This window comes from Medicago truncatula, chromosome 5, assembly GCF_003473485.1.
Source record: "Medicago truncatula cultivar Jemalong A17 chromosome 5, MtrunA17r5.0-ANR, whole genome shotgun sequence".
NCBI lineage: Eukaryota > Viridiplantae > Streptophyta > Magnoliopsida > Fabales > Fabaceae > Medicago > Medicago truncatula.
Genome location: NC_053046.1, coordinates 11,089,566 through 11,111,304, shown reverse-complemented (window position 1 = coordinate 11,111,304; position 21,739 = coordinate 11,089,566). Strand labels below are relative to the sequence as shown.

At 33.6% G+C, this 21,739-nt stretch overlaps 3 protein-coding genes across 5 annotated transcripts; 1 reads left to right on the top strand and 2 right to left on the bottom strand.

The window, feature by feature from the left end:
* Positions 1-4,898: 4,898 nt before the first annotated feature.
* LOC11415592 (protein NPG1) lies at positions 4,899-10,868 on the top strand. 2 transcript variants are annotated; one of them, XM_039834452.1, is made up of 6 exons: positions 4,899-5,074; positions 5,707-5,880; positions 6,939-7,191; positions 7,550-8,760; positions 9,744-9,891; positions 10,184-10,868. In XM_039834452.1, the coding sequence occupies exons 2-6, from the start codon at positions 5,725-5,727 to the stop codon at positions 10,504-10,506; spliced, it is 2,091 nt and encodes a 696-aa protein (XP_039690386.1). In that variant the 5' UTR covers positions 4,899-5,074; positions 5,707-5,724; the 3' UTR covers positions 10,507-10,868. The 2 variants fall into 2 exon arrangements, with proteins under 2 accessions (XP_039690386.1, XP_024640320.1); XM_024784552.2 differs by having other exon boundaries at positions 4,900-5,178.
* A 1,076-nt stretch (positions 10,869-11,944) lies between these two features.
* Positions 11,945-14,503, bottom strand: LOC11426321 (26S proteasome non-ATPase regulatory subunit 10). Its single transcript, XM_003612550.4, has 2 exons — positions 14,246-14,503; positions 11,945-12,774 (listed from the first exon to the last, which is right to left on the bottom strand). The coding sequence occupies exons 1-2, from the start codon at positions 14,386-14,388 to the stop codon at positions 12,117-12,119; spliced, it is 801 nt and encodes a 266-aa protein (XP_003612598.1). The 5' UTR covers positions 14,389-14,503; the 3' UTR covers positions 11,945-12,116.
* Positions 14,504-17,056: 2,553 nt separating this feature from the next.
* LOC11416582 (uncharacterized) lies at positions 17,057-19,767 on the bottom strand. 2 transcript variants are annotated; one of them, XM_024783704.2, is made up of 5 exons: positions 19,366-19,767; positions 18,843-18,932; positions 18,719-18,767; positions 17,943-18,068; positions 17,057-17,389 (listed from the first exon to the last, which is right to left on the bottom strand). In XM_024783704.2, the coding sequence occupies exons 1-4, from the start codon at positions 19,693-19,695 to the stop codon at positions 17,980-17,982; spliced, it is 558 nt and encodes a 185-aa protein (XP_024639472.1). In that variant the 5' UTR covers positions 19,696-19,767; the 3' UTR covers positions 17,057-17,389; positions 17,943-17,979. The 2 variants fall into 2 exon arrangements, with proteins under 2 accessions (XP_024639472.1, XP_003612597.1); XM_003612549.4 differs by having other exon boundaries at positions 18,843-18,938; positions 19,366-19,760.
* Positions 19,768-21,739: the final 1,972 nt, after the last annotated feature.

The window sequence follows — 21,739 nt, the reverse complement described above, 5'->3', positions numbered from 1 at the left end:
AGTTGTTTATTAGGTAATTTTTAGATTTGGTATTTACCTCTTATGATATCAACCAATCAAAATGTAATATACATTGACAACATTAAATGTCAAATAAATGAGTCAATTTTTTTTAAAAAAATTAATTTTAATCATAAGGTAACTTTTAATAATTTTAATTTTTATTTAATTATAGACAAGATTACATTAGAGGTCTTTTATCTTATTTATTTATAACATTTTGGTCCTTTATCTTTATTTTTTTCCGTTTAGGTTTTTTATCTCTCATAAAAGCACATATACATTCTTTTTCTCTATTTTTTATTAAAAAAAACATAATTTTATTTTTTAAAATATCTTTTTATTAAAAATGAAAAAAAAAATCCGGAAAAGATGATGAAGATGTTCATCTTCTTCCTTTGAATCTTCATCATCTTCATTGAATCAAAAAAATTTCTACACAAATATATCTTCAAATATCATGAATTAATATATTATGTTCACCTCAAATCTTCTTCTAAACATAAAAATCAAAATCCTATAGAGAAAGAGATTTAGTTTTATCAAAAAAAAAAAGATTTAGTTATATAAATTGTCACACCATATATTATTACTATTATTATTATTATTGCTCCTCCAAGATCATAGACATGCTTCGTAACAGGTCTTCTAGGTTAGAAATGGTCATGCACTTGTTGTCCATTGTTGTTGCGAATGATGGGTGCAGGTGTTACCGTGTTGGCGGTGCTCGTGGTGCTCGGACCCATTGATGATCATCACTTGATCTGGCTTCAATTGGATTTGAATTGCTTTCTATTGGATTTGGCTAGAAATGGCCATGAAGCTTTCCGTCGCAGCATAGGGGTTGTAGACGTGGGGTTCTGATCATCCGTGTTGGCGGTAGAATCTCTCACCTTCACGAAGTTTGGCTCCATATAACTTGGATGCGGTTTCAAAATCCTCATCTGTCTGTCTGATGTTGGACTGTTTGGCTCGAAAGAGACATTAGGCTTGTTGCTGTCGCAAGGAGTTGTTGGTTCTTGGATTCATTCCGCGCCTGTTAGACATCCACCGGTATTGTTTTTATTTCTTTGTATCACTTGTTTGTGTTGGCATACACTTTGTGTGGATTGACTGGGTTAGGTTTATGTCCCCCCAGTTCATTTTTGTATTTATTTTTTCCTTTTTTTAATAATATATATGAGTACCTAACATAGACTGGAATCTGCAAGACATTCTATCTTTTGGATTGTTTTCTATTCCTTTTTTATGTCAGTGGACTCTTGCCTTATAAAATTATTATTATAATTATTATTATTATTATTTTCTAACTCAATATTCAAACCTGACATCAAAATAAACCCAAAATTGAGAGCAACTTTGCACATCAATTTTGTTGTTTTCAGAACAATCTTAACTTTCGTAAACCCTACCCCTTCCAGATGTAAATGATGAATTTAAGGACATTCAAATGAAATAAATTTGATGTAAAATTTTATTTGTTATAAGTCTTGTAGTGTAAATTAATTAAGATTGAACACCTTAATATAATTAAATAAAAATTAAAAGTATTAAAAATTACCTTATGATTAAGATTAACTCTTTTATTTTTAGAAAAAATTGACGCATTTATTTGACATTTAATGTTGCCTATGTAAATTATATTTTGATTGGTTGATATCATGAGAAGGTAATTACCCCCCTAAACAAGAGAGGGTAACGTAGACCTCACCTGTTTATTATGATTTTGAAACTGCGAAATTCAAACGGTAGAGCTTTGATACTTTCACTCTATCATGCTTTGTGCATTTCTTTAATGTATTAAATTGGATTTTAATCTCATCTTTAGTTTTTTTTTTTGTTAAATCTCAATCATTAATAGACATACTTTCACTCTATCGTGCTTTGTGCATTTCTTTGATGATTTCACTCTATCATGATTTTGAAACTGCGAAATTCAAACGGTAAAGCTTTGATACTTTCACTCAATCACGCGTTGTCACAATTGTTCTCTAGCACGTGAGCCACGCGCCGCCCTACAGGCACCCACTCGTGTCACCGTTATTGCCACACGACTCTCTCCTCCTTTCTGACTATGATAGAACCTCTTCCAGTTCATGGTCTAGTGTTTGAGGTGTCCTGAGAAGGTTTCGTTGCGATTGTGTTGTTTTTTACTGTTATGAACAATTACACGAGGCTATGTTGTGCAAATATTTGGGCTTTTGTCACTCTGGTTGCATTCCAAGTGTTTGATGGCTACCTAACCCTAACATTTTGTTCGGATTCTTTCTCTATACAAGTTCAAGTATGAGAAATAAAATTGGAGCAAGGTCTTATTTACCTTTATCCTCTCACGTCTACAATAATTTGGTGTTTCTACATCTTTAAATATTATTCATCGTTGTTTTGGTCATTTAAGTCTGGATAAGTTAAAGGTATTGGTTCCAGAACTTTCACATTTAACGACTCTAAACTATGAGTCTTGTCAACTTGGCAAATATGTTCGGGGGCCTTTTCCTAATAGTGCAAATAAAAAGTTCAAATTTTCATTTGATATTGTGCATTATGATATTTGAGGTCCTAGATGTGTGTCTTCTAATTTAAGATATGTTTTAGCATATCGGTAAAATGTTAATTTTCACATTGACGGATACATGGAGATGACATGTCATTAAAATTAGTCACATCTGTGTTTTTGGTAAAAATGTACATGGAGGACTAGCAAGACTCTATTTGGCAACATAAATAAATAACCTAGCTTAAAATTTATTGGACTAGTTTATAAGCTTGTTTTGATATAATAAAAAAAGTTGGGTAAGAAGTTTTTCCAGCAACTTATAGCATTTTTTAGATGTTATTTCAAATAGCGTTAAATCTATAACTTATTGTTTTTCTATATTTTCTTTCAATTTTAACCTTATTAATTTGATTTTATTGTTTTTTAGGTATTATTACAATAAAACAACTACCTGCATTTTTTTTTGGTAAAACTAATCTCCCATACAGGTTGTGGAGATGTATTTTTTAGGGTAAAAGGTTAATGGTGAGGCGTGGAAATAGTGGAGGAGGTTGTTCGCTTGGGAGGAAGGTTTGATGAGGGAGAGTGTGGGTCGATTGTCTCAAGCTGTTTTGCAAGTTGGAATGGCAGACGGTGGGTTTGGAAGCTTCATTCTTCACAACGGTACACAGTCATAAGTGCCTATAATAATTTACATGCTGCTGAAATTGTTCACGATGAAGGCTTCAATCATGTGTTGTGACTCAAGGCGATTTCGCTAAAGGTTAATATCTTTGCTTGACATTTGTTTCTAAATAGAATAGCGACAAAAGATAATTTGTGCAGGCGAAATATTTTGGAGTATGCCACTCTTTTTGTTCGGCGGCATGTGTAGTCCTGGAGGACCGTGACCATTTATTCTTCACTTATGATTTTTACAGTCGACTATGTCTTTTGATTTCTGGATGGTTATGGATTACTGCTAATTTTCATGAGAATCTTTTAGATCATTCTATTCAGTTTGGGGTGCTTTGAGGTTTTTCCAATAACTCTCGCATGGCTTATAACATCATTTGGATCTTTGTGTTGTTTATTATTTAGAGGAATCGTAACATAAGGATTTTTCATAACTAGACGCAACAACTTTCTCGTTTATCTGAAAATGTTAAACTCTAAACTTTCTGGTGGTTAAAATTGTACTACATCTTATTCGATTTTGGTTATCCTACTTAGAGGTTAAATCCGTTAATGTGTTTAGAGGTTGTTTTGTAATTTTGGTTTTGGTTATTTTTCGTTTTACGGCCACTTGATGTAGCTTGGACTTTTGATGTGTAACTCTGAAATTTAAGGTTCAGGTTTCTGTGACATATCTTGTGCGAGGGGCTCTTGTTTGTTTTTTAATATATGTTTGAACATCTTGATCACATTTTTTCTTTTTTACCTTGCTTTTGATTTGTATATTGGAGGTTGCCTATTTTTTTAGATTCATAAAATATACTATAAATAGTGAAGTAAATTTAGTTAAATAAAAAAATCTCAAATTTTTATAAAATGTATATGATTGAAAAGTATTTGACTTTAAATAAAATTATAAAAAAATGAAGTTAAATAAGTTTGTTTAAACAAAATATGTCAAATAAATTCATAAATCAAATTTATCATCTTGGACATGAAAATAATTTGAAATAAATTAAAACATTTAAAAAAATAATAAACATTAAGTAAAAAAATGTTAATAAATATAATTTATCAAAAATTAAACAAATATGTCATTTAATCCTCTTGTGAAGGCAACTCAAGTTATAGCCGGCTCTAGTTCTCTATGGAGAGAAACTCCAACTTTTCTCTAAACTTTCTTTCTCCCTCGTTCATCGAGGAGAGGGTGGTTTTAGGTTATTTTTGACCTAGAATCATCACTCTACGTCTTTTTTTCCCTTTTCTTTTAATCTAAATAAGTGGCTTTCACATCTATCAAGTTTTTCCTTTTGTATTTTTTGTGATTTCGTTGTCTAAGTGCAGCGTTGTTTTGTTCGTCGTCTTGTGCGGCGTTTGATTTCGCGTCTTGTCGCGGTGTTTGTTCAGTTCCTATTGAAATATCTACATCAATCAATTACAAATTCAAGCAATGATTTGGACGTCAACGTTACAGATCCGAAAGCATGGGTATTTCACCATTTACATTTTGAGCGATGTTTGTATATGATGTACTCTATATTTGAATGAATGAATATCATTTTATTTTTGTCAAAAAAAATGTCATTTAATCCTCTTATGTAAATATTTTATCAAACATTTTAATTTTGATAAATTAACTTTTCAACTATAATCCATCAATTAAACTTTTCAATTGTAAATTAACTTATAAGTTATAAGTTTCTTTCTCTTACTATTTACTATAAGTTTATAAGTTATTTGTAACATTTTTTGGGCATTCCATTTCATTTTGTGCAGATTCTCACTAGATTCTGCGTTTGTGCTGTGAAAGCGGTTGATCTCTACTCTTATGTTTCTGTTCTTTTTCATTTGTCTTGTTCTTTTCTCAAACAAGACAAAAACAAAAACAAACATTAACAAACAACAACAACAACAACAACATAGGTTAACTTCTTTCATCCAATGCTGATCACAACCAAGTGTCCCTTAGATCTTGTTTGATTTCACTCTTGCATCTCTCACCATTGCTCCGTGCCCACGTTGCTTTGGTCAGTCGTTAAATCATGTCTTTTTTTTTTTTTTTTTGTAGTCTCTGTTCTTCCATTTCCAAGATCTGCTAATTTTTTCTACCCAATGATTTTTTGTTTGCAATTTTGAATTTTGTTTTTAAAGTTTGATTCTTTTTGTGTTACAATGGAACCCCATTTCATGAATAATGTATTTTGTTGGATATTTGAAATTCTTTTAGACATTGTTTGGATCCGTTACCGTGTGGGAAATGGAGATTTTTTTTTGTTGTGATTTTGAAACTTCCAAGTTTATGGAATTTTGTTTTGCGCTTGTTTGGAATCACGGTGAGTTTGGTAAGATCATGGTGGCAACGTGATTTTGTTGAAATTCTAAAATGTAGCTTTTGTCGGAATCACGGTAACACAATGTGATTAAGTCAAACACTGTCAATTCAAACATGCACTTGGCTTTTTTGAAATGTGAATGATGAATTTGCAGTGGCGTTGAAGGGTCAAAGGGACAAAGAAAGTGTGAAACTTATGTGAAAAGTATGGTTGTGTGTGCAGGTAGTGGGGAGATGAATCATGGAGTCCTCCGGTGAGCATGAAAGGTTTTCGGTTAGAGAGGTTCATGCCAATGGAAGTCGCATGGCCGCATCAGAAGTTGAGGCTAAGCTTGATGAAGGAAATATTCAAGAAGCGGAATCTGCGTTGCGAGAAGGGTTGTCACTCAATTTTGAGGTTAGTTTGTTGATGATCACATAATTTGCTAGCTTGTGCCTGCCATGTTTTTCCCCCTTCTAGGTTGCCTTTTAATAAAAATATGACATGTGATTGTTACTTTCATTTTGCTAATTAGTTAAGATTCATTATGTTGTCTTACAATGGATACCCATTTTGGGGCAATCGATTGAAGCAAGTGGCAAGGTTATCAATTATGTTAATAATGAATTGTTTGAGATTCGGAGGACATGAGGCTTTTCTAGTACCATAATTTTAGTGTAGAAGAATCTGGTCCTGGCTCTGAACCTTCTGCTGAAAATATGTTCATACCTGTCATTCATTAAGTATTTCTGTGTTGTAGAAGTTTTTCTCCTCAGGCTATGTTTGGATTCCATTATCTATCATTTACATTTTGCACAACCAATTTTTTTGTTTGAGAGCAAGCATTGACGCGGCAGTAAAATTGCTGTCTTCAAACAGTCTTTCTGCATGCGGGAGTAAGAACGCGTAAATCTACCCTCCCTAGACCCCCTTTGGTGGGAGCCTCGTGCACCAGGCAACCCTTTTTATGAGGATTGTCTTTTTTGATGGTATGAGTTTGGAGTTGGTTGAGAAATGAGGACAAAAATAATAAAGTTTTAGTAAAGAAAAAAATATTAAACTTCAGCATTGAAACTTTTTAATGCCTATCTTCTTTAGCTAATAGCAATTAAGTTGTCATTTTTAACACCAAACAATTAGGTGATAAATTTATTTAAATATGAGTAAAACCTTATAGTATAGTACTCCCTTCACAAAGAATAAAACTTCCATGTTCATGAGTGTAAAATTTTATCTCTTTCTTTTAATGAGTTCACTGTTGAGATTGTATTTTACGTAAGCATTCACTATGCTATAGATTATGATTTTCTTACCTAATTGGATTTGAAACTTGACAAATAGTTGGTACAAATATGTAAAACCAATGCAAAGTATACCTGAGAAATTTGTTTTTCAAGATCTTCCACAACATATTTCTGGATAAATGGATCAGATGTCTAAGTTTTGGCCCATTATTTCTTTTGAAACTTTAACAGGAAGCAAGGGCTCTTCTTGGGAAGTTGGAGTATCAGAGAGGTAATGTAGAAGGTGCTCTTCGTGTCTTTGATGGGATCGATCTCCATGCTGCCATCCAACGGTTGCAACCCTCGTTTTCTGAAAAATCGCCTGTCAAAAAAGGTCGTACTCGCACAGAATCACCTTCTTCAGTCTCTCAGCATGCTGCTACTTTGGTGCTTGAAGCTATCTACTTAAAAGCCAAGTCCCAACAAAAACTGGGGAAATTTGCTGGTATTGATTTTTTTTTTTTAATTCTAAAAAAGCTGTTTGTATTGAATACTGTTGAAAATTGTTCTCCACCTGTTTACTTTCTTAATCTTACTTTATCTTCTGAAATGATTCCTCCTATAGTAATGATGTAGTTAGCACCACACTTCAGATCGAACGCGATTGGTGTTCGACGTGTCAGTGTCCGACATCAACACAACATTGACACATGTGGTTACATTCGATCACTTTTATTTTCTTAACTTAGCACCCTTAGGTGTCAGTTTAGTGTTGTGTCACTGCTTCATAGGTAGTAATGCTATATTTGATATTTCTGAATCAGATGTAAAACTTTGAAATACTTATTTAATGTATTTTGCAGAAGCTGCTAATGACTGTAAACGTATTCTTGATGCTGTTGAGAAGATATTTTATCAGGGCATACCTGATTTTCAAGTGGATGGTAAACTGCAAGAGATAGTCAGCCATGCAGTAGAGCTCCTTCCAGAGCTTTGGAAACAAGGAGGTTGCTATGACGAGGCAATCTCTGCTTATCGGCGTGCCCTTCTTAGTCAATGGAACCTTGATAATGATTGCTGTTCAAGAATTCAGAAATCATTTGTTGTTTTTCTGCTGTATAGTGGTGTGGAGGCAAGTCCACCTAGTTTAGCAGTTCAGGTTGATGGTTCTTATGTGCCTAAAAATAATCTCGAAGAGGCCATTTTGCTTTTAATGATTCTTATAAGAAAGTTTGGTCATGGTAAGATAAAATGGGATCCTTCAATCATGGAGCACCTAACTTTTGCACTTTCCGTATGTAGCCAAACTTCCGTTTTAGCAATGCAATTTGAAGACTTGATGCCTGGAGTATACCATCGTATCGATCGTTGGAATTCTTTAGCTTTATGTCATTGTGCTGCCGGACAAAATGTCAGTGCTTTGAATCTGCTAAGGAAGTCCTTGCACAAACACGAACGGCCAGATGACCTTACATCGTTATTATTAGCTGCTAAGATCTGCAGTGAGAATACCTGTCTTGCCGGTGAGGGAGTCGGCCATGCGCAGAGGGCAATCAAGAATGCTCATGGTCCAAATGAACATTTAAAGGGTGTTGCTCTTCGCATGTTGGGACTTTGTCTTGGAAAGCAAGCTAAAGTTGCTTCCTCTGACTTCGAGAGGTCTCGGTTTCAGTCCAAAGCTCTGGAGTCATTGGAGGAGGGAACTAGATTGGAGAAAAATAATTCTGATCTGATTTTTGAGTTGGCGGTTCAGTACGCTGAACACCGTAATCTGACCTCTGCTTTGCGGTCTGCGCGTCATTTCTTCAACGAAACTGGCGGCTCAGTAGTGAAAGCTTGGATATTGCTTGCTCTGATTTTGTCGGCACAACAAAGATTTCCAGAAGCTGAAGTGGTGACAGATGCTGCTTTAGATCAGACTGTGAGATGGGAGCAGGGGCCTCTGCTTAAGCTTAAAGCGAAGCTGAAGATCTCCCAATCAAAACCGATGGATGCTATCGAAACCTATCGCTACCTTCTTGCATTGGTTCAAGCCCAGAGGAAATCCTTTGGGTCTTTCCAAATTAGTTCGAAGGTAAGATTCTGCCATCTACTTATCTGCTTTGACAGGTTCTTAAATTTAATATGAGCAAAACATTGATGTGAGCTTAGCAGATTATGGTAAGTTTTTTTCTTCATTTAATTAGTTCAATCTCATCATAATGGATTTTGCTTTAGACTGTAGTAGTAGCTCAATAAGCGTCCTGGTGGAATTGTATTTCCTCATAGAGCCAAGCTTGTTTATGCTTTTATATAAAGTGAAAGTACTTTTTTAATCAATGATTGAGTTTTAAAAAAATCTTGCCTATGTTAGCCTTGGTATAATTGTCGGACCCAAGCCCGGGTAAAAGGAGAGCGTTGTGTTAGGCCTCAACAACCAACGCAAAACTTTGTCGAATCTCTATGACATGGACCAAATACAAAATAGTGTGAATGCTAGGTCGTTGCCTGGAAGCAACACGCTGTATAGCTCGAGTACAGTGTCAAATGAGAAAGGGCCGCTGCATCGCTGCCTAGATGCAGTGAAAAATAATGGTATATGATAGAACATTATGGCGTAATTTGATCCATATAGCTGACCCCACATAGTGGGATATGGCTTGGTTGTTGTTGTTGAGTTTTAAAAAATTATAACAACCTCAACAAATATAGCCGTTTTGTTACTTCTTTCTTGGCTAAATATATTATTTTCTGAAGATCTAAAATAAAGTTGTTTCATAGAATGATAGAATCGTTATTTTGAACACAAATGAACCATTATATTGTTTTTGGAAGAAAAGACCGTTAGATGTTAAAAGAAAACTGTTTCATGTATTTTTCCTTTTATGTTGTTCTTAAGCTCTAATATTTCCTTTTTAGTTGTTACGCGGATATATCCTTTCTTTCTTTCAGTTTTGTTTTGCCTCTCCCTCACCAAAAGAAAATTTGAGATGCTAGTTTTTTTTTTAACAATTTGAGATGCTTGTTGCTTACTGACTGCAAAATCATTCTTAATTTCATTTTGTCAACTCTTTCTAGGTTGAAGATGATAAAGTTAATGAATTTGATATTTGGCATGGTCTTGCAAATTTATATGCTAGCCTTTCTCGTTGGAAGGATGCTGAAATCTGTTTGCAAAAGGCTAGAGAGTTGAAGGAGTACTCTGTAGAAATTTTGCGTACTGAAGGCAAGACTAAATCCTTTGTGCTCTTTAAGTTTTTTCGTTCTAGCATGTTGGATTTATAGATTTGATTTCGTATTTTCAAAACTCATGTCCATATCGGAAAAGTGCTTATGACTGGCCAGTGCTAGATTTGCGCGTTATAATCTTAGAAAAAATCAATGTTTAAACTTGCAAAGCCACATTCATGGAGGATGTGGAGATAGCACATAAAAAATGAAGCCAAAAGCTAAGAATTGTCAACTTGTATGATATTTATATTTATATACTTATGTTCTTTTATACGCTTCTATACCAGGTATTTTGTTTGAAGGACACGGGCAAAATCAAGAAGCTCTCAACGCTGCTATTAATGCTATACTACTTGAACCAAACCATGTTCCAAGCAAAATCTTAATGAGTGCTTTGATTCATAAAATAGGCTCAAAAGCTTTGCCTGCTGCTGCGAGAAGCATGCTGTCTGATGCGCTTAGAATAGAACCGACCAATCCTATGGCTTGGTATTACTTGGGATTAATTCACAAGCACGATGGCCGAATGGGTGATGCTGCGGACTGCTTCCAGGCAGCTTCCATGCTGGAAGAATTTGATCCGATCGAAAGTTTCAGCACCATACTTTGAACATTCGGAATTTGGAATGGTTGATTCTGCAGCCTTCAGTGAGATTTATTATACCATTATGATTTTTGGTTAATACATCATCTGGGTTCAAGGAGACACAATAGAAACAGTTTTAGGAATTGTTTTCCTATTTTTGAAAAGAAAAAAATTGTCATCACAAACTAGGTTAAAAGAAAAAATGAAACATTATTTAGGAAATAAAGTTAGAATGGATGAGTTGTAAAGAACTTCGATCGGCAGAGATTTTAATGTAGTTCAGTAGCTGCTCAACTTTGTAAATTTATGTCGCTTAATTGAGCAGTATCTATGTTGCAAGAGTATAGATTCATTTATCTTCAATCATGTGCTTAGTTTTTTGGCTAGATTTACAAGGCTTTAAGGAAAAATGTATTTGAAATGAGTTAAATTAAAATATAACCAGCAGTGCTGTTATGTAAATTTCTGTTATTATCTTGAACTTGGTTGTTTTAGCTTTGTGTCTTTATTATGTAAGGCCAAGAAATATGTTCTCCTTTTAAAAAGGGCAGGCAGGCGTCTTGGTTTATTTCCCTTCCCCCTTGCAGTGCACAACATGGCATGTGTGTGTATCACACTATGTTTGTCTCATCTCACTTATATTACAAGTGGTGAGGAAGTCTTGGATGGACACTACATTTTGGGCACAATATTTGGTCACACACTCACATATTTGGTAAAAAAGTACAAAAGAAAAAAGAATTAAATAATGAATATTTTTAAAATAATTAAATGATATGTATTTTGGCGCGTGGGTGCCCAAATATTGTGCCATAAGTACTTTTCGTCAAACATGCAAAGCACCAATACTATAGTATTTAAATGCATCAAGATTACAAAATTGTTGTCAAGGGTCTTTTATTAGTAATGTTCTTGATCAAATGATTAACAAAATATACACCAAAGACCAATCTATTATTGAATAACACGTTTGAGAACCAAACTGATTAATGAGAGGTACATTTAAAATTTTAAAGATGTTTTTGTAATTTTAATACATTCATGAACTATTTTCAAAATGCCTCAAATTTAATGACCAAAATGAATATTTACTCCTATGTACACAAATGCCTGCTTACGCATGCAATGAAGCCAATGTTCGGTTTGGCGTTAGAGTTATAATTCTCGCGCCTCAATGCTCAAACCAACATGATATTTAGAAGCTCCAGACAGTAGCTTCATACTAAACGTGCAGTGTGGCCGTGGAATTGAATTTTTCCAAACACACAGTAGCTTCAAACTAAACGTGCAGTGTGGCCGTGGAATTGAATTTTTCCAAACACACACGAAGTAAGTGCACGAAAACTGCGCTACCGAATACTCATTCAATCGTGGTTAATTGCTTAGAGAGAAAAAAGAGAAAGCTTGTTACCTTCAAGTGCAAAACATACACTCGGGGTTTCTACATAAAAGGAACTCAACAAGAGGACAAACTGTCGAATGATAATATTGTGTTAGTTCAGGAAAAGTGTCATTAACAGTCATTAGATGGCCCAATCTACCAACCCAACAGAGGGATTATAAATCAGATACTATTAGTATATTACAGACTATGATAAAAAAAAAAAAAATCCATTCTATTATGCTCTACCAACCTACAGGGTCTCTTCTTCTTGGACATCATCTGAACTTTGGAGATGGCTTAGTTGAACTCTCGCCTTTTTCGGATGTGAAGAGTTTTCCCTTGCATCATCTTCATTACCCTTCCTCTTCTCTTTCTCACCACTTTCTTCATCAACAGAAGCTGCAGGAGGTTCGCAACTCAAATTACCTTCGGATCCTAAAGAGGACGATGCCTTTGGATCAGATTCTTCAGCTGCTTTTGGATCGGATTCTTCGTTTTCTTTTGGATCAGAACCTTCAGTTTTATCTTCGTTCTTCGACTCTCCATTCTTAGCTGACTTTTCAAATCCCTCTAGAAAGGCGCGGACTTCATCATTGGTAGCAAGATCCAACGGGGTCTTTCCTGCCTTTGTCTTGATAGTGAGACTTGCCCCTTTCTTGGATAAGTACTTGACAAGTTCCAGATGGGAACCTTGAACAGCAAAATGTAATGGAGTCACACCTTTCCGAGTAGAGGCTTTGAAAGAGGCACCAGCTGAAACCAGAGCTCGAACAACTTCTAAATGTCCCTTCTGTGCCGCGAAGTGTATTGCGGCCATATCATCCATAGCAGAAGCACCGACATCAGCCTTGTTCTTGCAGAGGTAACTGACTACTTCTGTTTGCCCAGAAAATGCTGCTAAATGTAGTCTATTGCTCAAATTTGGTTGTTAAAGAAACAACAACGCAATGCTAGAATTACCAAGAAAAACTCAGTTACTTCGCCTAGATAAAGTTTACTTCCTTATTTCCCCAATCACAGTCATCTAAAATATAGTCTATGGTCCAAATATGCATGTTAAAGAAACAATATGACAGTGCTAGAATTCCCAAGTCAAACCCAGTTACTACTAACTTTACCAAATTAAATTATCTTCCTAACTTCTAATTTTCCCCAAAATACAATCATGTAAAATGTAGTCTATGGTCCAAAGGTGATTGTTGAAGAAACAGTATTGCAATGCTAAAATTCCAAAGAAAAACCTAGTAACTTCACCCCAGATAAAAGTTTTCGTCCTTATTTTCTCTCTAGAACACAATCATGTAACTGAATAAATATTCAACTATCCATGGACACATACACACAGAGGCAAAACATGAAGCACAATTCTTACGCACAAGAAAATTTTAATTTTCAGGATCATGTAAGCATACCCTAACAAGCAGATAAATAGCATTTCAGTTCAGTACAATGAGAGAATAATAAACAGTAACAAAATTGGGGGTGATAACCAACGGCGCGTCTTAGTTATGACATAGGAGAGCTTGGGTTCTTGTAGATATTTTTACAATAATATGCATGTTTCTTTCTAAGGTATATTTATACCAGCACAACACCATATCCCTTCATGTGTGATTTTCATTTTCTTGCTTTTTGCTCCATGTTTAAGGTTGCGGGGATGAACTCAACTACCTTAGAAAGAAATATATACATTACTTTTAAAATATTTGGGGGAGCCCAAACTCCCCTATGTCATAACTCATAACTAAGATTAGATCCTCCATGCCCCAACTTTTGGTTTAAACCTCTGTCATTAATGATAACCATGTAATGATGCCTAATTGGATTGATTTATTTGAGTTTATCTACCAACATAAGTTTTGTGAGATTGTTTGAGAGAACTTATGAAAATAGCTTATGACATTGTTCTTTTTTTGAAAACTCGGTATCCAGCCTAAGGACAGACTAATTCGAGGGTTTCAATCCCACTGTCCACCTGTGGGAGACCCATTTAAAACCAGAGCAAGGCTCTGAATGGACTAGCTCATCGAATCGAAATTGGCACCGGAGGTAAACGAACTTAAGACCTTGAGAAGAACACACTCCAAGGTCCCAACCAACCCCACCTGACCAACCCAAGTGGGTTAGCTAGTAACATTATTCATAAGCTATTTTCTGCTTATTCTCATAAGTCATCAAAGATAGCTTATGAAAGCAACTTATAACCTTATACAAAAACAATTTAAACTTAATTTTACCTTTTACTATGGAAACAACTTATACATAAGTATTTAAAATGATAAGCTGCAAATAAGCTGTAAAGACATAAGAGCTAATGAAATATATTGATTAAATGATGATACGAAAAATAGTTAGGGTTGCGTTAATAATTGAGGATACGGTGTTCTAGAGTGCTTATCTCTGGAATTGACGGCCAGAGGATTTGAAATCAAAATTGACTGAACTGCTATCAGATCACCGGACCTTGCCGCCGCGTGAAGGTCGCCGCCGGTACCCGATTTCTGTGGATTTGGTTTACCCATCTGTTGTTTCTGCTCAGTGTTCCTTTTCTCCTTCTCTTCTCGCGGTTTTGCCCCCAAATCTTGTCCTAAAAACCAAACATGCTCTTTTCTACTCGTTCTCTAAGTTAATTGAAATGGCTATAATGTCCTCAATGTTATAATATTCGATCAATTTAGTCCATCGTTAATTTGAGTTGTTAAGAAGTGATGACGTCTGCGCGTTAACACACGTTAGTCAGCTTTCACGTTTACAAGGACATATTTGATCGAAATTTTTTCAATATTCATAATTATTGTGCAACGATTCCTTTTCAATATTGTATATTTGAAACGCTAATTTTTAAATCTCTCATTACTGATATAAAATCTTCAAAATTTGTTCAATAAAACTTGTTCAAACTCAAATCAAAATGATGGGTGGTGGTCGTATATATGTTTAATGGTGAGATAAAAATGCTTGATTTTTGGTGTCCTAGAATGTGTTATAAGAAAGATTGATGCATCCAAGAAGATATTTCTACACATGCCCTTTGTGAAAGGTTTGTGAAAATAGTGAGCAAGTCTTATATAATTACAAATTCAAATTAGAAATATTTGGGCACACACAAATGGAAAAAAATTAAAAGAAAAGTAATCATTTGACAATATTTAATTTTTTCTCTCTTTAAATTATATAACTATGTGAGTGTGCCAAACATATTTTATTTGGGTTTGTGACCAAATAATTTGTTAAACAATGGGAACGTTTTGTTTACCGTTATGATTTTTTAGTCTTTGATTGATTTTCCTTTTTGCAGTATGATGAAGATAATTGCAATTCTTTGTATAGGTTAAGGAAGCTAGAGAAGTAGGATAGTTTAAAAACAATGGAACTGTTGTGGTCGATAAGGAGGGCAAGATTGATGGAAAATGTTCTTTCAATAGTTAAGGAAAGTGGCAATGAAGAGGTTTGGAGGACAAAGTTGATGGACAAATTTCATTATTAGAAAGTGAACTTGGAGTGATTAAGTATTTGATAGGAATAACATGTTTGTTTTGAATTTTTTTTAATATCTTACTAAGGCACTGTTTGGTAAGACATCTAAATTAGCTTATAGCTTATAGCTTATAAGCTCGTTTGGCAAAAAAAAGCTCTGTTTGGTAACACTTTTTCACCATGAGCTTATAACTTATTTCATGAGCTTATAAGCTATTTTTCAGAAGCTATTCCAAGTAGCGTTTGAGCTTATAGTTTATAGCTTCTCACTTTTTCTTCCATTTTTATCCACTACAATTTATTATAATATAGCTCCATAATAAATACCACTGTCTATTTATTTTAGAAAATATTACTAGTCCTTGTTAATAAATACACCAACCAGCTTTCTTTGTAATTCTCTTTATACAATATACCATTTTTTTTTGTTTAAACATGTCATTGGTCCCTGCACTTTCATCAGATTTTGGTATTGGTCCCTGCACTTTTTTTTCTTTGGCATTGGTCCCTGCACTTTGTAAAAATATTAGTATTGGTCCCTCTGTTAACTTTCTGTTATAAAAAAAAACACAAAACCAACGGAGTGCCACGTGGCCCAATCATTTCACGCCACGTGGCACCAATATCAATATTTTTACAAAGTGCATGGACCAATACCAATAATTTTGTGTTTTTTTTTAACAGAAAGTTAATAGATGGACCAATACCAATATTTTTACAAAGTGCAGGGACCAATTCCAAACAAAAAAAAGTGTAGGGACCAATGCCAAAATCTGATGAAAGTGCAAGGACTAAAGACATATTTAAACCTTTTTTTTACAGAACAATATACTAATAGTTTTTTTTAAGGAACAATATACTATTAGTGTTATTTTTTTACTCTATGGCTTTCGTTGTTATTTTTTTCATACAATATGCCTTACAAAAAATTGACGCAACGCAACAATATACCTTTAGTTTTTATTTATTTATATTTTTTTATGAAAATATATCTTAGTGTTATGTTCTTTATTATTTTTTTAAGCTCACGGACATGTTCTTTATTCTTTAAAAGATATATCATCAACTGTGTTACATTTTAATGAAATTATACCTTTCATTATTTTAAAATATTTTTAAAGAAAATTTAGATTACGAAATTACAAATACTTAAATATTATTTGATATGATTTTATTATAAATTAAGAATGTCTTTTATGTCATTTTACATTTATCAGCTAGTTGAACAGCTAGTTTTACCAAACACTTTAGTTAGCTTATAAGCTATCAGTCATCAGCTATAAGCTATAAGCTATAAGCTAGCTTATCAGCTATCCGCTATTTTTACCAAACAGAGCCTAAGTGTGTGTAACCATCAATGGATCAATGACAAGAGGTTGAAGATGAAATATGAAGTTTGATTATTATCAATTGCGTCCTTGTATTTTAACCACAAATAATAGTTTAATCATTCTTTGATATTAATGAAATCAAATTAGTCCTTGGGTTGGTTTAGAATGACCATGTATTTAAAGTAATTAGGACACAAGATAAACCCTGAATTAATTAAAATAACAATAGATTCACGATGGGCACACTTATGAAGGTATTAGAATTTCTCTTAAAATTAGATATATTTGAAATTCATTTAAAAGTGAGTTGAACAATAGATTTAAGGTCAAAAACCAATTGTAGAGAGGCAAAAGCTCAACGTTCTAGCTTTAACACAATCAATTATCGAGACAAAATCAATTATATTCAAAAAAACATCCAACATGTCAAAATCTAGATTCAATCTTGCTTCCTCCAAATAGTTACATACACATACATGCATCAAGATCACAATTATCAACAGCCAAGTATTTGTTTTTTTGGTGACGCAACAGCCTAATATTTGACAGTACTAGTAATGAACTGAGTATTTCCTAATTTTTTTTCTTTTGCAATGTAGAAGTATATGAGAATAACAAAACGAAGTTGAAAATATAAAACCACTGGATAATAAGTCTTCCTTTTAATCCACCCATATGGCCCTCCAGAATCCAGGCAGCTCTTCTTCTATCTTTCCTGAACATCAAAATTTGTAATTTCAGATAGCAGTAGTCAAATGATTTTTTTAAAAAAAATAAAATTAGATGATACTGTGCAGAAATCCATCACCCAGAACCAAAACTGAATGAATAATCACAAAATTCTATAAACTAGAAATAGTTAGAGGGCACAAACAAATCAAATTTGCTCTGTATGAGAATGCTGATATCCTTGACATGGCTGCATTTTTTCATTAATTTCAAAAAATAAGTTTTGGTGGTAAGGTTTATACTGCATACTGACACTTGCAATATTTGTTTTACTTCAAAATCTCACTTACAGTGAAAGCAACAAATGAAAAATAAAACAGAAAATAAATATGAGATTTTATCATTTAATCTTATATTTAGTCAAATTAGTCATAAAAATATTTGTGATGCTTGGGAGCCCGGTGAATATTTCAACAAAACATGCATGCAATCATTCAAGGAATCAAGAATTGAAAAACAGAACGGCTGAATAAATAGACACAGACACAGACACAGTGTAATCCCATAAACCATGAAAGATGCCAAGAATTGATACTTACCATAAAGCAATCAGTACACACCCACCAAATGATATAGCTAGTTTGATGAAATCCCATGACGGTTTCGAAGAGAATCAATAGCCTTCTCATACTTCTGCGAAAGCTCATTTATAGAAGTTTTGCATGCTGAAATTTTTGAATGAAAATTACCAGGCGTCAAAAGAATGCAATATTTATGTGCATGTATGCTGAAATTCACATGAGATATGACATCTCAATACAAGTATGAAGTATGTTGAACAATGAGCAGGTAATTTACCACATCAACCAAGCAAAACAACATTCTAGTTTTCATCCTCTAAAGAAGGTAAATCTGGCATAATGATCAATGCTTATCAGTAAAAACCTTGTAATACAAATATCAAAAGAATGCTACTTGACTGACTTTTAAACTACGTAGCACCAACAATATAGATTGACGGTGTGGTACTTGTGATTGTATTTGATTACTTCAATTTTCTAAATAGTAACCGGTGTCCACGTTTCAATGTCATTATCGTGTCCGAGTCAGTGTTTTATAGCTTTTAAGTCACTCCTTTTATTTCATGTATGTTTTATTCTTCTCATGTATTTTTTTTTATTAGGGATATTCTTCTCATGTATCAACATCCACAAAAACATACAAATAGCATGCAAATGGTAATTTCTACAAAAACATCCATCACTCTATTCATGCTATATAACATAATACTATAGGCACTAGGCAGTATAAAATAACAACCATAAATTGGATCATAAGCACTATGTTATTTTGAAATTGATTCTACTATGCATACCACGATTTGCAGTAGCCTGTGCCTCAGCCATAAACTCTTCATAAGAAGCCTGAAAAAACAACCATATATATTAGTCTCTTAAATCTTAATCAAGTTTTTTGAATGATAATGAAGGATTAATAACCTTCATCGCCTCTCGACTTTCAGTAATCCGCTCAGACAACTTCTTGTAATCCTTCTCAGCTTCATCCATCGCTTGCTGGCATCCTTGACTCTGCATCTATAAACTTTTTAAATTAGCAACATCACAGTTAAAAATCAACAATTAATCTTCATTAAGATCTATCTCGATTAAAACAAATTTCATAACATTTGATCTATTAACTAAATCAAAATTCATCAACTACGCGAATCTACTTATCTAATTTTCTACTTGCATTCTCTCCATTTTCTAGTAAACTAGATCTGATTCTACTACAGAAGAATAAATCACAGGATTAATCTTAATTAAAATCTATCTCGATTAAATCAGAATTCGTCAAATACACTAATCTAATTATCTACTTAATCAGATCTGAACCTGCTAATGTGAATATTCCGTTAAATCAGAAAATTCAAAGTGTTTTCAGATCAGAATCAACGATTTATGAAGAATTAATCAAATTTAGCAAAGCGATTATACAAATTGAGAAAGCACGAGAAGAAACCTTGAAACGCTTGTGAAGACGAGAATGAGAAGCTTCGAGATCTTTGAGAATCTCAGAGTGAGAACGATCGATGCGGCGTTTGAGTTCGTCGATAGTTGAAGACGCGAGGCTTTTGAGATCGGAGATGTTGTTCTGAGCTTTGTGAGTGGTGCGTGGCGGAGAAGGGGTGGTGGTAAGAGCGGCGGCTACTCTCTTCACGCCTTTGGAAGTGGAAGCGGTTCTCGTGAAGAGTGCTGATTTCGGTGAACTTTCCACCGGAGAAGCTATTGGCGACGGTGACGGTGATTTGAGGAGATCGGAAACTTTGGGTTTTCTTCCTCTCTTCTTCATCGAATTCTTTCTTCTTTCGAAAATTCAAATTGATGTTTAGATTTCGCGGTTAAATTTGCGGGTATTTATTTATAATTATATTGTGGCGAAATATTATTTTATTTTTTGAAAAAAATAATAATAATCGCAATTTGCGAGTTTTGAAACTTTGTTCGAAAGTAGTAAAGAAAATAGACGTACTAAGGAAAAAAATATTAGTGAATATTATATATTATTTAAATTGACAAAAAACTAAAGCTAAAATTAGTGAATATTTGGTTTTGGGTTGCAAAGCTAAGACAAAAAGAAAAAGAAAAGAAAAAAGAAAGCTTAAAGTCTTAAGAACAAAGGCTCTCGAGCATTGACAACAAGCTAGTCTTTGACGTCATACGGAGGAGAAGCGTGAACAACAATGGATAAAACATAGCCATGAACTCAATGTATTGATTGCCTTCACAAAGCATGTGAAAGACTTTAAAAATAATTTTTTGTGGAGCAAATCTTTAATGTCTTGAATAAACACAACATACTAGTGAAACTTGTTGGCGGATGCCTTGATAAGATTGATTTAGAGGGAAGAGTCTTTGTTGCAAACTACTTCTTTGAAGCCCATACTTTTACCTATAGATACCCACAGGAGATTGCTAGAAGCTCAACGTGAAGAATGTACGAAGAACCTTCAAGATAATCGGAGAAAACTGCAAGCCATATACTTGTAGAGTTTTTTATTATGCCACCAAAGTCAGTTCAAGTAGGGATACCAAAACACCTTCTATCAACATTAATAATAGTACACGTGTGATTTAAAAATTTCATTTGACATGTCTATCTTTCGAGGAACCATTGTGAGAGGAGTGAATGCAAGAGTTTCAATGTCTCAGGCATGGTACAAGCAACTAAGGATAACCTCAAGATTAGAATATTTTCATGAGCTAAACACACTGAATTCCGGCTTCTCCAAGCCCACCAAACACCTGCAACAATGAGATTGAGATGAGGGTTGGCGATGCGACTATCCTAAGTTGTAAAAAAGTCAGGAGAAGAGAACCAAGATAGAGTCGGAGGTTTCTAGAGTGAATGCATTCCCTAACACAATGGAGGAAGGTCTCGTTATCGTCATCACAATGATTACAAAGAGGAGAGGATTTTATGTTATGATGGTGAAACATAGAGAGTGTGGGCACTGAGTTATGGTAAGCAAGTTGAAAAAGAATTTGATCTTTTATCGGAAGGTTGAGCTTCCATATCCAAGACAAAGATAAGTCATAAATTAAGGTAAGAACTACTTTGTGAATATCTTTTTTTTATGGAAACTTCTTTGTGAATATTATTTAGTAGTCTTATTTTTTTTAAATTGACAGAGAAATATGTTTTTTGTTATATAAAAAAAGACGCCCCTTTATACCAAAAAAGAAAATAAAAAGCTAGAACATGTTAGTTTTTCTTTTCTTCTTGTTAAAATAAAATGTTAGTTTTCTTTTCTTGTTTCTGGGTATACATGTCAATAAAAAAAAATTAGAAACTATATTTGGACACTCTAAAAATTCAACAAATGCAATATTTGATATTAACGATGTGCAAAAGTATGGTTAATAGATACACCTTGTCTAGAAGAAGAAAAATATACATCTAGATTTGATGTAATTCATTGACAACTTCATTAACTAAATTTTCGCAAATTGTTAGCTATGTTTGTAGATAAAAAAATTAAGATGGATATCTCTAAAAAAAATAAAATTAAGATGGATAGATGATGTATTTTTTATTTTATTTTTTAAAAAAGATGAATAGATAATGAGTTTTTTTTTTTATCATGTGCAAACTTGCATAGCATAAAAAGATAAAAATTGTAAGTTTTTCTTAGAACTGATTAATGAGTTCCTCACTATTGATGTATTGTTGCAAAGTTAAATTTTCAAGTGTCAAATATATTTAAAATAAAAAGAAGGATTCATCTTACACACATGTATTCAATGGAAAATGGATATTATTCACTGCATGGAAACTTATTTCGTATCAATAGTTTAAAAAATAAAATAAAGTAAGTAAATACAACGTAATATTT